Here is a 19,316-nt window from a genome sequence, read left to right as displayed (position 1 = left end):
GATAATACAGTCAAGGCAAGCATGCCATTAGTAACTAAGCTGGAACCAGGAACCCAGGACTCAATCCTCCTATTCTCCCATGCCGCTCTTCTTCTACTGCCTTGTGCTCCACACACATCTGCTGTGGGACACTTAAAAGTATGATGGGGGCCTACTCTTTCATGCCAGAGAGTTCACATGTTAGCTGGGGAACATAAGAGAATGATCAGATACTAGGCTAAGTACTTTGGGGAGGGTCAGTAAGAATTCTAAAAAGGGAGAGAAGAATACAGGTTAGAAGAAACAGGAAAGCTGAAGGGCTTATGGAAAAGTGGATCTCAGCAGCAATCTTGAAAAGACAAACTGAAGGGAAAGGGAATGCCCTGAGCAGAAAAGCCAGGGGATAGGAATGGATATTGTGTAAGCAAAGGGCAGGTCTGTGTGTGTGTGTGTGTGTGTGTGTGTGTGTGTGTACAGAGTTCTTTCACATTTGAAACACAACACAAAGGATAAGAACTGGACTTTGCCATCCCTGCCTAATCTTTCCTTGACCTCAAAATTTGTCTTCAGTTTTAGCTTCTATACACTACAGAATAAGTAGGACAGTAATTTAAATTTTAGATCTCAGGATTTCAAAAGGTTTATCACCCTGTAAAATAACCCTGCCCTAATCTCTTCTATTACTCCCTCAGGGATGGCCTTTAAGTCCTGCCCTTGACATGATAAACAATTGAAGGGGCTTCTAATTTTTGGAATAACAAAGTGAGTTGCTGAAAGAAGTGTTTTCAGGGAAAGCAGCTCCTTTGGTCCTGTGTAAGAAAAAGGGAGAGATGGATTGGGGCTAGGAAAAAGGATTTAGACATCAGCTCCAGATGATGCTTTATTTAGAAATACTCTAGTGATAAGGCTTAAATTAGTATGACTTCCCCAGAGTAAACAGGAGATGGTGGAATGAGCAGACTTTCCCCAGAAAGAATGATAAAATGTGCTGAAAGCTTTATTATCAGGCACCAAAGAAAAATGATGCAAAGGTAGCTTCACAGCTCTGAATCTTTATCTTTGGCCAGTCAGCTCCAGATTCCCTCAAATTAGGCTCTTAGTCTCTATTTTGAAAACCTCTCGACTGTTTTAGGCCCCTATCACTGAGCACCTAGATAAAAGCCTTCCTTCTTCCCCTCAGTTCCTTCCAAACACTGCCCATCATTCAAAGAACTACCAGAAACTCTTCAATACCACCTCAGCAGTCATGAGGCTGGGAGAGGTTCCTTCCCAGTGGGTTCTATCAGAGCAAAGCGAACTCCTCCACATGGAAAAGAGACCTTCCATCTACAGGCCCAACCAATTTCATAATTTCATCTTCCACTGTCTCCCAATGGTGCTTCAGCTGTGTTAACCCTTTTTGTTTTATAAACATTTTTCTATCTTTTTTAAGATTTTATTTTTAAGTAATCTCTACATCCAACGTGGGGCTCAAACTCACAACCCCAAGATCAAGAGTCACATGCTCCACCAGCAGAACCAGCCAGGCACTCCTTCCTATTTCTACTTACTTCTTTTCCTTCAAGCTGTATGCCTTCCCAGACATTATTTTGTCAATCCACACTAATAACTTACTTTTAACATTCTAATTTAAGATTAGTTTCTTCAGGTGGGCCTTTCTTTGGATAAATCAGGAATCAAACACTCAATGGGTTTAAGGACCCAAGGCAGGTAAATGTCAAAGAGACTGATGTAAAGCAACAAGGAATATCAAGCACCTGGGGAATAAACACCCAACTGAAAAAGGATTCAATTTTTCAAATGTGAAACCTTTACCAGCCAAACCACTGATGCCACCATTTTGCTAACTCTGAACTATGCCCACTTTTGAGTTAACTCTCCTTAAGTATTGTTTTTCCAGATGCCTGTGTCTAGGGTTCCACTACATTGGGGGGTATGTTATTTTCATAGGTTGTCTTACTCCTAGTTGTTAGGATAGGGCCTAACATATATTAACTTAAAAGTATTTATCTACATTATGCTTAGCTAAAGAAAAAATCTATTTTAAAATTATTTTGGCCATGTTTTTTTTATACTACTTTAGAGCAGTATATTACTATACACATCTACTTTACAGATTACTATTTATGGTTATATAGACAAAATAATAGAACCACACTTTACATTAGTTTAGGAATTTCCAAGAATAATTTTGACTTTAAGAAGTTTTTTGTTTCAGGACTTGAATTTAGAACCTAACCTCCTGATATGCTTACAATTCTATCTGTACCTCTTGATTCCTCAACAGAAATAATTTTTGTTTACGTAAGTGTTGTAGTAGACAGGGCATTTTTATATCCACTGTCTCAACTGAGCCTCCTAAAACCAGCTCTGGGGGGTAGGAAGGCATTACCACCCATTTCAGAAGGAGATAAATGGCTCTCCAGCAGGTAAGGGGTATTGTTCAGGAACACCAAGCTAGTGATTAGCAAAGTTGGACTTCAAAGCCAGTTCTCTGAATCCTAAATACTGAACACTTTCCTTCTCTTGGCTCTCTTAACAGGTTACTTCCCAGTGCTGAACATTTGAAAGTCCTTGACTGCTCAGTTCAGTTCTGGCATTTTCTTTCTTTCTTTTCTTTCTTTTGTTTTTCTTTCTTCCTTTCTTTCTTTTCTTTTCTTTGTGGCATTTTGTTTGCAAGGAAAATGAATTTCATAAAATCATTACAATTTCCAGACTTCAGCTTCTGCTTAAATAAACTCTACACAATAACTTTTTTTTTTCCTAGAAGGACCATGTATAACAAAGGAACATATATAAATGTGTTCCTCATTTAAAAAGTAATAAAACGCTCATGTATGGAATAGTTATGGATGCTTAGGACAAACAGGATAGACTAAGATCTCTGTTACTAAAAAACTCCTTTAAGATTATCTGACAATCCGGGCACCTGGGTGGCTCAGTGCGTAAAGCCGCTGTCTTCGGCTCAGGTCATGATCTCAGGGTCCTGGGATCGAATCCCACATCAGGCTCTCTGCTCAGGAGGGGGCCTGCTTCCCTTCCTCTCTCTCTGCCTGCCTCTCTGCCTACTTGTGATCTCTCTTTGTCAAATAAATAAATAAAATCTTTAAAAAAAAAAAAAAGATTATCTGACAATCCAGAAGAGAAAAATATATGAAAGAAACTCCAATGCTTTACTGATGTTAAATGCAGTTTTAGACAAGAAGATGTTAGTAAATTACCAGATGTTACTAGTTCTAGAATGCTTTAAAAAAAATGCAACAAGAGGAAACAGCTGGAATTCTATACCACTTATCAAGCATCTGACCACTACGTTAATAGGGTAGCTACCAGGAATAAATTCTAAAAGTCAATACCACTACAAGCAAATGTTTCATGCATGTTAGCTTCTTGTTTAAATGTTCTTTAGCCTAAGTTTAACTGCACAAACATGACCTCAACTCATTATATATATATATTTGTAATTCAATTTTAAAAGATAACATAATTACAGGTGATAAGGTATATTTGAAAATAAATGTCTAACTAAGTATATGCCCATTACAAATGAGTTTCAGCAAGGGCTTCAATTTTTTATTTTTAGCTTTAATTAAATATTTGCACCAAGTAGCTCTTTTGAAAATCAAGTAACTCTAGAGTTTAACTCAATAGTAGTTGAGCTATAAGTAAGAATGATCTTGCATATTCACACAGCCAAGAAACAACACAGACTGAAAATGGCTAGAGAAACTCCTTTTGACAAATGCTTCAACAACCTCGTAAAGGTGGTGTTTTGTAGTCAAAAGGTTCTGTTAAACTCTTAGCTGTTTCACTGTTTTTAGAGCTCCTTGAATTAACCCTCTGTATCTCTTGGGAAATGCAAGACATTCTTTTTTTTTTTTTTTTTTAAGATTTTATTTATTTATTTGTCAGAGAGAGAGCGAGAGTGAGCACAGGCAGAGTGGAAGGCAAAGTCAGAGGAAGAAGCAGGCTCCCCGCGGGAGCCCGATGTGGGACTTGATCCCAGGACGCGGGGATCATGACCTGAGCCGAAGGCAGCTGCTTAACCAACTGAGCCACCCAGGCGTCCCGCAAGACATTCTTAAGCACAGAAATGCAGGCAATACATTTTGCTCAAGTTTTGTTACATTCTTGACATTTACCATTCCAAGACAATTTTACTGCAACAAAAATTGCTCTATGACCAAAGAAATCTATGTCCATTTATTTCCAGAAACTATTCCTCACCATTTATCAGGACTATAAAAGTAATAATGTAATTTTCTAAGTAATATTATTAAGTAATTTTAATTTTGCTGAGTAATAATAATTTCTGATATGATACATAGAGGGTGGTAGAGAAGGAGCAGAGCTAAGGTTTCTGGGGTTGAGTAGAAGAAAGTTATTTATCCTATAGAAGATATTATAACTATCTCTTGATTATCTACATACTGCTTATCAATGTAGACAAATTAAATCTATGGTTACTTTGACTTTATCAACTACCATTGGCTTTAGGAATATACAGAAATAACAAATAGCATTCTGGGCCTAGAAAAGAGTGATTTCTTTAAGAAACACACTGTGGAAGGTCTAACTTTATTCCCTCAGTTTAGATATATTCTTCAGTTTTCCTTCTAAACCCACTGTGGAACTTTGACGTAACTCAAAGTTAACTTCAAATATTTATTCAATCAACAGGAATTTATTAAATACTTGGTATTTATCTGAGTGCCTAAGCTGCATTATAAATCATGATAAAGATAGCGCAAAAAAATTCCCAAAGTCAAATATAAATTTTGGAACTTTGCCAAAACCAGAAGCTTTTCTAGAAATGGTGATGGGTCAAGTCATTGCTTTAAGTGGAATTGCTTACAGCTACTTAGTTACTATTTGTTGAGTACTTAAAATATGTCAGACACTATAATCATTTTTACGGTCACCTCCAGTAATTCTGAGAACATCTTTGTGGGGTAGATATTATTATTTCCAATTCTCAGGTAAGTCCCTGAGAATTACAAAGCTAATAGGTGGCTTGGGACTCAAACCTGGTCTTAATTTAAGAAATGTGGTCTTATACACCACTTTACACAGCTAATCTCTCCTGCCACTCCTTAACAATGGTTACATAAAATACGAAACTTCTTAAAGTTATAAATTTAAGAATCAATAAGAACTGGTAAGCATTGGGTGTTTTTTGGTTCTGCACTATAGCTTAAGGAAAGTATCAGGTACTTGAATTTGCTGTCACTTATATAAGTAAATAAAAAGTATTTATGATTTTTCTTGGGATACATTTTCTATTAAAGATCCTCTTTCTTTCTTAAAAGAAGTACTATACCAGTTTAAGAAATTGTGATTGTGGTTTTGTTTGTTTGTTTGTTTGTTAGAAAGTAATTTTATTCTGTTCTTAAAACATTACCTGATAGAGAAACCAAAAATCACTTAATTGTATTTTAACCACTGTAATAAAAAAAATTATCTAGGCAGGGAAAGAAGACACAGAAAGAATATTGGAGCTAAAGCAGGAAATAGTGTAGGAAATCAGACACTTGATTCTGAAGAAATCAAGTACATTTTGCTCTTGTCAAAAGCTGGTAACATTTAGAATGAGAGCATAAATGAAAAATTTGTTGATAATTGATAATCTAAAGCTACCTTAAACAGTGTCTCCTTCTTGCCCCAAAATTTTACTAGATGATAAGAGTCACCAGGTTTCACAAAATCTAGTATTTTGCTTTGTGAGTAATCCAAACTCACACGTATGAGAAACTTCTCTACAAATTTGGAAGAACCAGACTACAGTGCATGTGCAATAAAGAATAATGCACTTCTATCACTACAGCATAGAAAAGAATGAAATATAAAAGGATTGCCAAAACAGTAGTGAGAAGAGGTAAAAAAAAACCTAATTTATTCAACATAATCCTTGTTTTGAAAGATAGCTTCTGGAAAACTGTATCAATCTGATGCAGGCCAAATTAAAACACATACACAACACATACACACACACACACATATATATATACACATATATATATACTATTTCAAATAGTTCTTAAAGAGATATGGAAGGCAAAATCTAAACTGAAGAATCAGCTAAAAAGTTAGTTACTGTGAACCAGGCTTTAAAATAATACTTGAAGCATAATATCCCGTCTTTTTTTTTTTTTTCTTTTCTGAGAAGGCTTTGTGATTATATAAAAAGCTTATGTGTCAAATTTGACTATAAATGCAAATGAAGATTTCTTCTTTGGGATCAGAATCTCTGGAACATAAGGAGAAGCAGTAAAATTAATGTGGAATGGAAGACTGAGATTATTTTTAAAGTAGAAAAAATTTATAAACTAAACCATCTAAATCATGTTTACAAAGGTAGACATTAGAAGGCTTGAAACCAGGAAACTACATGAATATATTAAATGTTTTTAAAAGATCACTGGCTGCTGTGTGGAGAAGCATGGACTATGGGGGGTAAGACTGGAAGACTTGGAAGTCCACGGAAATCCTTGACAGATGACTGGGACTAGAGCAGTCGTGAAGGATGGGGTTAGACTTTGGATGTTTGGAGATTCACAGACTTGTTGACCTAGTAAGTCAAGAAATGAGGAGACAAATCAAGAAATACTAGTCAATTACTAAGCAACTGGTGACAAGATACTGCCACTTACCGAGATGGGGTACATTTCTGAAGAGGTAGGTTTGATGAGTGAAATCAAGAATTCTGTTTGTATTTGTTAAGACTGAGAAGACTGTTAAAATTCTGATAAGGAGATGAAGTATTGTAAGTAAGTGCCTGGAGTTGGAAGGTCAGAGCTCGAGATCAGTATTTGCAAGTCATTAACATACAGATGACATTTAAATCCATAAGACTAAATGAGCATACAGAAAGAGAATGAACAGATAAAGAGAAGGGAGTTGGAATCTCCAACATTCAAACACCAGTCAAACAGAGGATGGTCAACAGAGGAGACTGAGAAAGAATGGGCAAGGAGGTAGGAGGAAAATCAGTGAGGTGTTTCGTAACGGGAAGGAGTGGTTAACAGGATGGAATGCTGCTAAGGTCAGGTAAGGGAGGAACAGAGAGACGACCAAAGAAGGAACCTAGTCAGGTGCAATCTCATAGGTGCGGTAGAGACCACCCAACCAGAGTGATATGAGCAAAGGACATGAGGTAAAGAAACAGACACTGCTTTTCAGAAACATCCTTAAACGTAACCTTTCTCTCTTTAGGTGTCCCCTTGAACAAAGACTTTATTGAAATTACGTGTTCACATGTCTGCTGCCTGTTTCTATGAGAAAGCACAAGCACTTTCTTGATGGGAGGGACCATCCAGGACTTACTCAGATATGAGTATCTCCAGTGTGTAGTTCTATGCCTGGCACATGTCAGATAGAACAAGTGTTTGCTAAATGAATAAATAAGTATTTGGTTATTATAATTCTGACTCCTACCTCTTAATCTCTTAAAAATCTTGAGGTTTTTTTTGCCACTGAGTTTCTACCTCATGGATGTGTTTTCTGGTCCTCTGAGGCATCATGATTTCTGATAATGGAAATCAAAAGTAATGATATTAAATAAAAGGTATTTTAAAATATGCTAACACTTAAGTTTCCAGGTAAGCATATCTAGATCCTGAATTATCTCAGTGAATCTTACCAGTAAGTTTAAGCCTGGTTTCACCTTTGAATAAGCTCACTGTCAAGTGGAAATTCCTCAGACAAAATTATCTCTAAGGGCCATGAACTCAGCACCATTCCTAGTCCATTACAATGTATAACAAAAGCTTTATGTAGTTACATTATTTTTTTTTTCCCCAACAAAACTAACAACAACAAAAAGAGGAGAATCAAAACACCAAAACAGAAATGGAGGTAATTTGGAAGTGAAGACACTGACTTTCAAGGCCTCCAGACTCATTTCAAAATGAGGCTTGAAATGTAAATCCAGGCACTTTTATATAGAGTTACTTAATGTTTCAATAATCACTAGAGACAGAAACCACAGAAGGTCTAATCTCCATGTTAGACTCAAATAATATTTTCATATTATATTTTCATATTATCTGTGCCTGATGATGGTCTTTAAGTGCAAGTTATAGAGAAGGTTATTAAATAAAGTCTATAAAAATACAAACAAAAAATCCCTACACAAAAGCAAAAATTTCTTTCACTTAATTTTAGCATCCATTCAAATATCACCAATATTCTAAATTTCCATCCAAATGTCAGAGTTAGTAGGAAACATGTCAACAGTATAGCACTGATCTAGTCTAGCCTCAGACCTCCAAATAAACTTCTTAAATATAAAAACAATCAAATCTAAGTGTCTTGGTCACCAAACAAAATACTGAGCGTTCACTAAAATTGTACCCATCATCTTTATCTCCCCTCTCTCCATCCCACTCTCCCAACTGCCTCTGATTCACCCCCCCCGACCTTTTTTTTTTTTTTTTTTACTAGAAATACCTTTAGTGCTGATGGCTAGAAATCTCAATTCAGTCCTATTTTCTTTCAAAACCTGCTGAAGTCTATAGATTGTATTCATCTCTAATGTCTCCCACAAGCATCCTAATTTAGACTCCAAGCATCTTTAGCCTGGACCACATACCTCCTCTCAGCTTGTCTACTTCCTTCCAGATTCACCTTATATTCATTATGGAACACTGAGGCCAGGATAATCCTAAAACACAGCTCAAATCACCTTATATTTCTAATCAGTATCTTCCCAGTGCTGACAGAATAAAATTTAACCTGCTCTAATCTCCCTTTCTTCTCTTAAAGCCAACTGACTTCAGGTTAAGAATACTGTATTCCATGGGATTCTCAGACCCAACCCTAACTTTTCTACAGCTGTCCCTCCCTCTGCTGGAGAGGTAATCTCCCATCCAGTCCTTGCCTGTTAAACTCTTACAAAATCCTTTAAGATCGGAGGACGTTTTCTAAATGCTCTGTGAGTTCAGTTCCAGGTGAGTTCAATTTGACTCATGAATGTTTAAGGAGCATATAGCCTAATTAATTAAGATTCTCTCTTATATCCTATATTACTGCAAGCTGTGGAAATACTAAGTTTGGCCTTTACTAGTAAAGTATTAGTGGAGACTCTTAAACCAGTTTTTCTTCAACATTTAACATAGATCTCAAGGGCCATAATGCCACAACAGAAATTATAGATAGGGAGATAAAGGAAGGGAGAAAGCAAAAGAAAAGAAAGAGCAATTTTCCTTGGTACATTTGTCCTGAGTTATGCTTTTTTTTTTTTTTTTTCTTTTTTTCAGCTTAAATTTGGTTGTGGAAATACGGCCATTACTTTACTGTATTCTACTCCAGACCTCTTTGTTACATTTTTGCATTAGTCATGGGAAATGCAGTATGGAACTGAGGTATGCAAGACAGTCAAATGTGGGGTTATATACACTATTTCCTTTTATAAAACTTAGCTGATCTTAAATAGAAATGCCCATATCATCACATTTTAGGGACGTCTTCTCAAGTTCTCCAAATACATTTGGCCCACTGGGCAAATACATGGGCTGGACCCTGGTGCAAGGCTCTTCAGCTGAGCCTCTCTGTAGCCACTGCAAATTGTTAAAAATGACCCAGGATTAGTTCATCTGAAATTCTAATTTCCCTCCCCTGCTGGCTTTACCACAAATTACTTAGTAAGCACTACGATGAGCACTGCCTTCATGGTTTTTGTTTTTGTTTTTTTTTTTTTTGTTTTGTTTAAGTGCAAATGGAGCAAATGGAAAGGCTGGGTCTGGTGACTGTCTTCCATGAGCTTTCCTATAAATCATTCCAAGAATTCTACGCCCTTTTCCTTTTAAACCCTTTTCTTGAACATGCTCCAATCCTTCACATATGTTCTTTCTTTCTCCTTCCAACTTGGGTGCCAAAGTTCCCTGTCTCTCTTTTTAGGCAATCTGGCTACTGCTTTTCACTGGGACGGGCACCCTTCTTTGCACTGAGCACCTGATCATTTGATAAAAAGTTTCGAACACTTACTGCAACATGAGGTACAAATTTGACTTTATTTGATAAAAAGCATTTAAAAATCAAGTTCAGTCTGAAGAAGGATCTAAGGTAAAAGTCAGTAAGATTAATGTTTTAAAATTAAACCTGATGACATTTAAAACATGCAGGAAAAAGAATCTGACAATGCAGTTCAATTAGCCAACATATAGTATATCATTAATTTTTGATGTAGTATTCTCTAATCCATTATGTGAACTTAAAAAAAAAAAAGTATCTGACAATGCAAACCTCTTTGTTTTAGTTAATAAACATGTCCTATGTGGCAATTCTGTGCTGACAGGTCTGGACCATGCTTGAGTGATGCCTTAAGAACAGGGTCTTCTGTATTTTATATGAACACATAAACACATTCTCAAAACTTGTTTGAGGACAGGCAGAAAACTGGAGATAAAGAAAAAGTAAGGTAGGAGTCTTTTCTGTACCTTAACCACAATGAATCAAATGCTGATAGACCAGCTGAGAAGTCATCTACCTCATGACCTGTGGAATCAGTGATTCTAAAAGACCAAGTAACATACAAAGGGAGCTATTGTGAATGACAGTAACTTTGTGGAGAGTTATGCTTTGATTAGAAATAATTATATCTGGTAACACTGAGAGAAACTCAGTTCCTTATGCAAAATTAAACATAAGTGTATTTGTACAAATTTTCAAAACACTATCATCTTTCTAGAAGACACTTAACAAAGAAGGAAAACGCATTTAAAGCCAATAATTAGGATTGACAAGAGAATGTGTTAACAGAATCTTTCTTAAACACATCTGCTTTCTCATCTTTAGGCACAGAGAATGAAAGGACTTGCCCCAAACATATCAAGGCAAGGTTTTTTATGTAATAGGTAAACCTGGTGATATTGTTTGAGCCACCATCTTTGAAACTTTGACCAAACAATTTTTAAAAAATAAATTAACAGGCTCAGCAATGACAAAATCTGCTAAAATATTTTGGTAAGATTTTTGTTACTAAAAATGTCTGACTAAGCCAGCTACACATTACTGAATTAGCTAAAATATATTGTAGAATTTGGGGTTTTAATTTTAAATACAGTTTTAGGATACATCTGAGAGAAATACATAATTACAGTAATATATGTTCACTTAAAGTATGCAGCCCTTATATAGACCATGCAATCACATACATCAATTTAGAATGAATATAAAGTTGTAACTTCACAAAGTTACAATTTGTAACTTTATTTAGTAACTTTCCTCTCATTTAAAATTATCTATAGTTAACAAAAAAAAGTAGCTTTGCAATATATCCTAAATATCTGCATCAGTATGTCTAAATTTACTTTCCATTTAACACTTTTTAATATACAATCAACTTGAAACTGTTTCTATTTTCACATTGAGTGGAAGACAACTTTTAGGAGGTATTCACTCCAACTCTAACTCCTATTCCTGGACTCACAATGCCTCCTCTCTCCCCCAACCCAGTCCCTATTTTGGAAAGTTCTCAAGTTAGCATTTTTCATTTCTCTAAAAATAGAAAACTTGAATAATGATAGTCAATTAGATTTGATTGTCTTTTCAAACAGTGAGGAATTGTTTCCTTTCCTTTTTTTTAAAAGATTTTATTTATTTATTTGACATATCATAAGTAGGCAGAGAAGCAGGCAGAGAGAGGAGGAAGCAGGCTCCCTACTGAGCAGAGAGCCTGAAGTGGGGCTCCATCCCAGGGCCCTGAGATCATGACCTGAGCCTAAGGCAGAGGTTTAACACACTGAGCCACCCAAGTGCCCCTGAGGAATTATTTCCAATTAAAGATTCTGTTTCTATAAACCATTAACAATTTCGTGTATTTGTTCAATTCTATCTAAAGAACTTCTGCATTATGCTTAAATCAAAGTTTAGTAAAATCCCTGAATTTACCTCCCTGAAATCTTAGGTCAAGTGGATTAATTTAGAAGAATAATCTAGTGGGCAAAGTAATCTGGATAAAAATCGCTTTCTGATGCTTAATTTAGGAAACTGTTGAAATTTCGGGCTCTTAGAAGGTCATGGAAAAAGGGAATAATAGTCATAACCTTGTACAGGCCAAAGCCACTGAGGCCATTTGTCAGGCATCAACCTTCCCATCTGAGCACAGGAATGGTGAAAGCAGTCTTATATGAAAATTAAAGCCTTCTTCCCCAAAGGGGAGGAGGCCTGACCACCAGAAACTTCTTCCCATTTAGCCAGCATGTGTCAACATATTTTCAAACAGCTGGTACAATTTCAGGTCATAAGCCCAACTTCTGATAAGGGCCTAAGGTATAAGAGACCAAATAAGTTATCTTCCAACTGGAAGATGAAAGCTCAGACAGATGCCTACTGTTAGCAGCTCCCTGATGGGGAAGCCTGGTCTGACCTGAGCCAGGAGGAAGGTCACCGAGAACACATTTGTAGGAGACTTAGCTGAATATACCAGAGTAAATACAATAAGTACCAATAAGTACCAACAGTGTAGTCACCCAAAAGGTGCCTCATTTGTTTTTCTACAACCTCTTCCCACTTCTTAGCCACCGGAGATTAACATTCTCACCCCAATTTCTGCTTTTGCAAGGCCCTTAAAAAGTATTTTGTAGCTGAAATGACAGTGAGCCTGGGGTGAGAAGCTGGTTAGGTCAGAAACAAGGCAGCGTCCAGCTGCATAGGCCAAGTCAGCTTATTTCTTCCTCTCTTTGCATGCCACTGCTTCCACAATCAGCTTTTCAGGAGAAAAGGAATACCAGAATTAACTCAATCTACCTGGGTCCACGCTCAGAAAGATGGAAGGACTTGGAAAAGTCCTCTCCCTTTCTCTTCTCTGCTTCTGTACAGAATGACCAGACTCATTAATTTGCATGCACAGAGATGGAAAAATGTAGTAATGACATTAGTTGGCAAGAGAAGTAGTTAGTGAAAAAAGCCATGGACTTCAGTACCTTTGACTATAAAAAGTACAAAGGAAAAAAAAAATGAAGAACTAAGTGGCGGTTTGGGAGAGAATTTTTGATCTCCTATTTCTTGGAAGATAATGGTTTATAAATGTGAGAACTTCAGGAGTCAAAGCACTCCAACCTTAATCCCAAGCATGTCACAGTAAGATCTAGGAGGCAGAATGAAGGTAGAAAAACAAATAATCTTTGTGGGCTCTAGCCCAGAAGCCCATTGAGCACTGGAGGCCTCTGGCACTTCACTCTCCCCGGGCACCATTCCCCTCCTCATTGTGGGTCTCCTCACCCACCTCTTCCCTGCCAAGTGTATAGGGTCTATCAATTTTGTTGCAGTCAACTGTACAGTCTGCCTCTTGTTTCCTCCAGGTGGTTGGTGACCTACTGCCCCCAGAGATGAATCTACGAATCCTCTATGTGTCAGTCTTTCTCTGACAAAAAGCTGGGTTTCTCCTGCTTGTTTCTTCCTTTTCAGGCTGCGTGTTTTTCTCTTCACACCCCTGACCTACCTTCTTCAGTGTCATTCCTTCCCACGCCCTCCCTTTGGAACTGGCAAGCTTATCTCTCCATCTTGCAGGGCTGAGTTTCTCTCCACCGTCTGCCTCTGTCCTTCTGCTCGCCTATCTGACTTCCCCCATACCAGTCTCCTACTCCATGCTGGTGCTGGTCCCTTCCCTGCAGGTGCATCTGTCTGGGAGCAGCCACTGACATATACAGTTTGCATTTCTTTATCTTCTTGCATTATTACTGGGTGTACACTGACTTCCCAGCCACAAATGAGACTTCTTCCCTGGGATTTCAGTGTGTAGGAAGGTATTTTTCCCCCCTGTACATACATTCCGCCCTCCCCTCCTAAGTCTGCGTGTTTTTCACCATACACAACGCTGGTGGGTAACACCTGTGCCCTGAAGTGTATGTACATTTAAACAGTCACTCAATCCTGTGAGCGCCCTCCTGAGCAAGTTCAACTCTGTGAGTCTCTCCTGCTATTTACATCTCTACTATCATGAGCTCACCTACTTCCCAAGCTGTGTACAACTGTGTGCCTCCCTCTGTGGGTGCCTTTATGTAGGGGACTTCTCTGAAGACGAGTCTCTCCTCACTCAGCTTCATAAGCTCCCACTGAACCAGGTTTCACACCTTTCTCGGGGCTCTGCTTCCAAATCCGGCTTCCTTCTATGCATTTAAAGTACCTGGCACTAGTGGGAGCTCAACAGATGTTAATTCTGTTCTCCAATTTTATCTGAGTAACTACGTGAGTCTGCGTCTGGGTGTCCTTCTAGCCTTCTGTGCCTGTTTCAGTTAACTGAAGCATGCTTCCTTGGTATGGACTGGACTAGGCTATTTGTCGGTACGCCCTGTAGATTCTACATCCCTCCGACTGTCCCTCCTCTCTGAGTAAATGTTACCCGTCTCTCATATGATATATTCCTCCCTTTCTACATCCACACGCTGCACGTCAGTAAACGGCTTCCCCGTGAACCCTGGGTTATGGCGTGTGCTCTCTGTCTCCCCACCCCCAACTTTTTAATTTTTTTATTTTTTCCCCCCAACGAGGGGGAAAAACCCAGCGTTTCTGGGTTTGTTCTCCAATTGCGGCATGTGTGCGTCTCTACGAGTCTTAGCTGTACTTGAGTTGTTTGTGTGTATACACGGGTGTCTCTTCCGAACGGGGTGCTGGATGGGCGGCGGGGGGGGGGGGGCTCTGTCCTGGACGCGGTGTATCTTCCTCCATCCTTACCCTCGATCCATGTCCCTATCGCCGGGAGTCAGCCCGAGACACACAGCGCGTCTCTTGAGTACGAGGAGCCTCCGCGAACCTTTCTCTTGCTCCCGGGTGAGCTCTGGGGTGTGTGCCTTCCCCGTTTACTGTGTTGGTCCCTCTCCGAGAAGGCGAAGCGCCAGTGTTCCCGAATTTCTGGGAGCGCAAGGTGTGTCCCCCCACTTTACGCACACCGAGCGTCGTGTCCCAGCCTTCGCGAGTACACGGTGTGCCCCCCGCCCCGCGGTGTACCTGGCTCCCCAAGTCCTTGCGAGTACAACGTGTGTCCTGCCGCCATACGCGGAGCTGCTGTGTCCGAGTCCCTGCCGATCCCCGGTGGCTATGTGTTACCTCCCAACCGCGGATGGCTCATGCCCTCGATACTCAGCATTCGTTACTGGTACGCTGCACCCGCTCCCCCTCCCCCGTCGCGGACAGCGCAGTCATCTCAATTTTGTCTCTAGTGCTCCCCTCCCTCCCTGGGACAGAAAACGCCAGGAACCCCGCGGGCGCCGTCGGAAAGTCCCGCAGCGGCGGCGCAGCCCAAGTCGGGCTGCGGCTGCCTCGGCCCTGCCGCCAGGGGCCGCCCGCCTGTCCGCCTCCCCACACCCCGGCGCCTGGCCGATCCGGGACGGCAGCGTCAGCAACCCTGCCCGGCCCTGCCCAGCTTAGCCTAGCCGCCGCGGACGCGGACGGCAGCTGAGGCGAGCCACTGCTCCGTGGCCCCGCGCCGGCTGTCCCGAGCCCCGGGGGGCGCCACCGGGAGGCGACGAGCGCTCTCTCCGTCTCTCAGCCCTGCCGGTTGTCCGGCTGGCCCGCTCACCTTGTGGCTCTGGTAAGTCTCGAGCGCCCGGATCGCCGTCTCGGTGAGCTTCACATGCAGTACGGTGATGTTGTCTTGTCCCAGCCGCCCGCACGACAGCCCGTAGCGCTGCTCCTCCCGCAGACCCGCCGCCCCCCCTGCCGCCATCTTAAACTCCCCGGGGTGCCGACGCCGACGCCGCTCGGGCTCTAGCCTCCACTGCGGCCGCGGCTGCTTGGGCTTCTGCAGCCACCGCCACAGCTACGGCCATCCCGCTGCTGACGTACTGTCATATACTGCGCGGAGCCAGACCTCGGGCTGCCACCGCCGCCACCCGCCCCACCCTCTGGTCCCGCGCCCCGCCCCGGCCTCGTCTCATTGGCTTCGTTCTCCCTCGGCACCGCCTTCATTGGACGCCCTCCACTCTCACGGGGGCGGGGCCCAAAGTCGCTGGAGTTTTGCTCCCGGGACGGGACGTCCGAGGTGGGAGGCTGACGTCGAAGTGACGCGCCAATTTAATCACATCTTACGTCACGTTTGGTCGTCTTGGTTCGCCGACCGCGATTGGTCAGGCTAGCTTGGGGGAATCCCTTGCTAAATGAGTGTCCAGGTTACCTGGCCGGCTTACCTGGAGTCGGAGCCCCGCCCCTTGGGGGAGAGTAGGGGAGTGTCCGCAGAGTAGGGAATCTCTCCCCCTCACCACTCCCCGTGGTCCTTGAAGTGGAGGACCTCCCACCCAAAAGTGTGACCAAGTAAGGACTTCGTTCCCCGACGGTTGCGGAAGCTTGTGGGACCCTTCGTCATTTCACCCTAACCTTGAAATTAGTGAGTCGACCCTACTAGACTTTAGGAGTTGGCTGGAACATGGGGGAGCATTTTAAGGACAACGTTATGCCTAAGGCTTACGTGCCTTTGCTGTGGTGGGCACAGTACTATAGGAAATTGAGCTCGTAGGTCTTTTTCATGCCTGGTTCTGATCCTGGAGGAACATATCCTGTCTCTCTGGAGCTCGCTAATCGGGAGCATCTCCCTTTCCAAGGACCATTTAAGAGAACTGGGATTTGACCTAGATCAAAAGAAACATTTACACCTGTCATTCTTTGGTTCTGTTTGATCTCTGCTCATTTTATTTGACATGGATGTGGGAAAACCTAGATAGGGCTTAAACTCTGGGGGCTAAGTAGAGGAGATGGGGGTGTGAGGGTGTGCGGAGGCCGGGCATACTTTCCATTCCTCGCGATGCCCGGTTGTGTAGGCGTGGCTAAAGTAGAGAGCCTAATCAAGAGCCCTCTTCAGGCTGCGTTTGGTTAGACTGACAGACAGGCTTCCTGTCCGGGAGGATGAATTAACAGGGATTCAAAACACCAGATAAAAACAAACCATTGGAAGGATCGAAACCGTTAAAAGGCAGTGTAAAAAATCTACTTAAAAAATTGAGACGCTTGTTCTTTCCTTCAGATTGAAAACCTTGTTGCGTTTTATAGGCATTCCCTGGAGAAATTGAAAGGCATTTAAGCGGTATTTCCCATGCTTTTAAATTGGATAGGGCTGTGATTTTCCCGAAAGGTCCAAGTGAAGTTTTTCATGATTCATCCCAGCCCCCAAGTCCCCAATCCCTTCCCCAGCCTAAAGGTTACATTGCCTCTTGATTCAGACCGCAAGCATTGAATGTGTCTAATATGAATTATAGAACTAATTCTCTTTCCATAGAGTATGGGTTAAGTGAAAACATCTGTATTAACTGTTGGTTACATCACAGGAGAGCATTTTAAAAATTGACTTAATTTCAATCCACTAGAACTTGCTAGTTGTTAAGACCTGTTTAACACTTACTAAGTCAGTTTACTAAAGTGTAAATATCTTGAATTCATTGAATAGAGAATAAAGAAATTAAGAAAATCACAAAAAATAATTTCATACGTAATTATTCTTTTCTCCTGTGTGCTTTAATAGACAAGGACTGATTTGCTGACCACATATCTAAAACCTTAATGTTGGGGGGAGTGGGGGGTGGGGAGGAGTCTGACCAGAACAAATAGAACCTGTATCTCACTACTTTTCCTGTGAAAGTGGGTAAATTCCAGCCCACATGTCATGTTGGTCTCCTGTTACTCAGAACCTCTGATGACAGCAAGGGGTGGGAGAAGATCAAGGGTGATTTTCACTGTACTTTTCAAATGTCTGACCTGCAGCATCTAGTAGTAATTGATTTTCTTTTCTCAGTTGTGGTGGGAAAATTTTTCTCATGTCCTATTTTAATGGGTAACATCATCTTTCACTGGGCAATAGCTTATTATAGTGACTTATTGTTTGTTTATATTTTTTTCCCTTTTGAGTTTTTCAACTAAGAAAGGAAGCAATGATCATGTACAAAGTAATACAGTAATTTAGTATTTGTCTCTTCATTGCATAATTCACATTATGCCTGCCTGAATCAGATGGGCAAGTTGTGATGCCCATCTTATCAGGGTAATTATTACCTTATCAGGATAATTTGTTTGGAGGGGTCTGATGAAAGTTGCTCCTTGGGAAATTTTCCAGTTTATATATGACACAGTTTATTTTCTGTATTCATTCATAGTAAATAATTAACAAATAAACTGAATTTATTGAATTCCTATTTAGTGTAAAATGCTGTGGAGAATTTAAAAATTAAACTATATAGTTTCTTATTTAAGGAATTTTCTGTTTAAATATGGCTAGTGAACTGATGTACTCCAAGCAAAGCAATTAGAGAATTAGAAAATGCTAGTTTGGGTGGTGGTGGTGAGTAGCTCAAAAATTTTAAAGGAAGGAGAAGTCTGGAAAGGCTTTGTAGAGGCAGTGGAACTTGAACATCTCTGGAGGGCTGAGTAGATTCTAGATAAGTAGAGTTGGTATAGATGGGAAGAGGCCAACTGAAAATGATCATTCTAGCTGAACACATTTATTTTATGAGACATTCATTTAAAAATAACCTGTCTAACCTATTACAACCAGGAGAGGTAGGTTTCAATCAGTTCTTTTAGTCACTATATGCATTAAATATCTCTTTGAAATTAATAACTGAGAAGAAATATGTCTTACATGATAATTCATGATAATTCAGTGCAAGGAAAAAGCCAAATAGAAGTAAACTGATGTAGGGGCCTGCTCCATTTATGATAGCTAGTGTAAAAAATGGGCAAAGGACTGTTAATATCAGAGTCTTTGCTGATTTTCAAATTCTGGCCATCCTCATTTCTGGTTGCCACGTATTTAATGACTATTTTTCACTTCTCCTTTGGAGCCGAGCTCAATAGTTCAGATGCCTTCAGGGGCTGTGAATTCCCAAAATAAATGGAGTGGGCCACAGGGACTGAAGGTGCTGGACTGGTGTAAGCTGGCAGTGTCTAAAGTGTTTAGCAGTTTCCTGATCCAGCTGATTGTTTCAAGGTAAACATGCAGGAGCCCAATGTGTCCAGTCTTCTATTTTTTAAAGAAAGCTGGAAATCACAGATTTTTATGTGAGCTTTCTGATTTTTACTTTTGGCACCTACCTGAAATTTGCCATAAATGTTTTGTGCACATTAAAAAAATTCTTTGGGGGCACCTGGGTGGCTCAGTGGGTTAAAGCCTCTGCCTTCGGCTCAGGTCATGATCTCAGGGTCGTGGGATCAAGCCCCGCATCGGGCTCTCTGCTCCACAGGGAGCCTGCTTCCTCCTCTCTCTCTCTCTCTGCCTGCCTCTCTGTCTACTGGTGATCTCTGTCTGTCAAATAAATAAATAAAATCTTTAAAAAAAAAAATTCTTTGGACCTGAGTTAACCCACTGCTTTCTAGTTTTCAGCCTCTGCTTTAGTGACTTCCAGTGCACAAGGCCA

The 19,316-nt window shown here is 40.6% G+C and overlaps 1 protein-coding gene and 1 long non-coding RNA gene across 2 annotated transcripts in view; one reads left to right on the top strand and one right to left on the bottom strand.

Annotated features, from left to right (window-relative positions):
• Positions 1 to 15,905, bottom strand: part of ELL2 (elongation factor for RNA polymerase II 2) — a 73,379-nt gene extending 57,474 nt beyond the window's left edge. The window contains exon 1 of the mRNA XM_082723928.1: positions 15,497 to 15,905. Coding sequence (XP_082580054.1) covers positions 15,497 to 15,643 — 147 coding nt within the window. The 5' untranslated portion in view covers positions 15,644 to 15,905. The remainder of the gene's footprint in view (positions 1 to 15,496) is intronic.
• Positions 15,906 to 16,125: 220 nt separating this feature from the next.
• LOC309861210 overlaps positions 16,126 to 19,316 on the top strand; it is a 309,191-nt gene continuing 306,000 nt past the window's right edge. Inside the window, exon 1 of the long non-coding RNA XR_014309815.1 lies at positions 16,126 to 16,227. This is a non-coding gene — a long non-coding RNA (uncharacterized lncRNA). The remainder of the gene's footprint in view (positions 16,228 to 19,316) is intronic.

Source organism: Mustela nivalis (assembly GCF_964662115.1).
Source record: "Mustela nivalis genome assembly, chromosome: 3".
Lineage (NCBI taxonomy): Eukaryota > Metazoa > Chordata > Mammalia > Carnivora > Mustelidae > Mustela > Mustela nivalis.
Note: the sequence above shows the minus strand (reverse complement) of the source record. Positions and strands in the feature narration are given on the sequence as shown.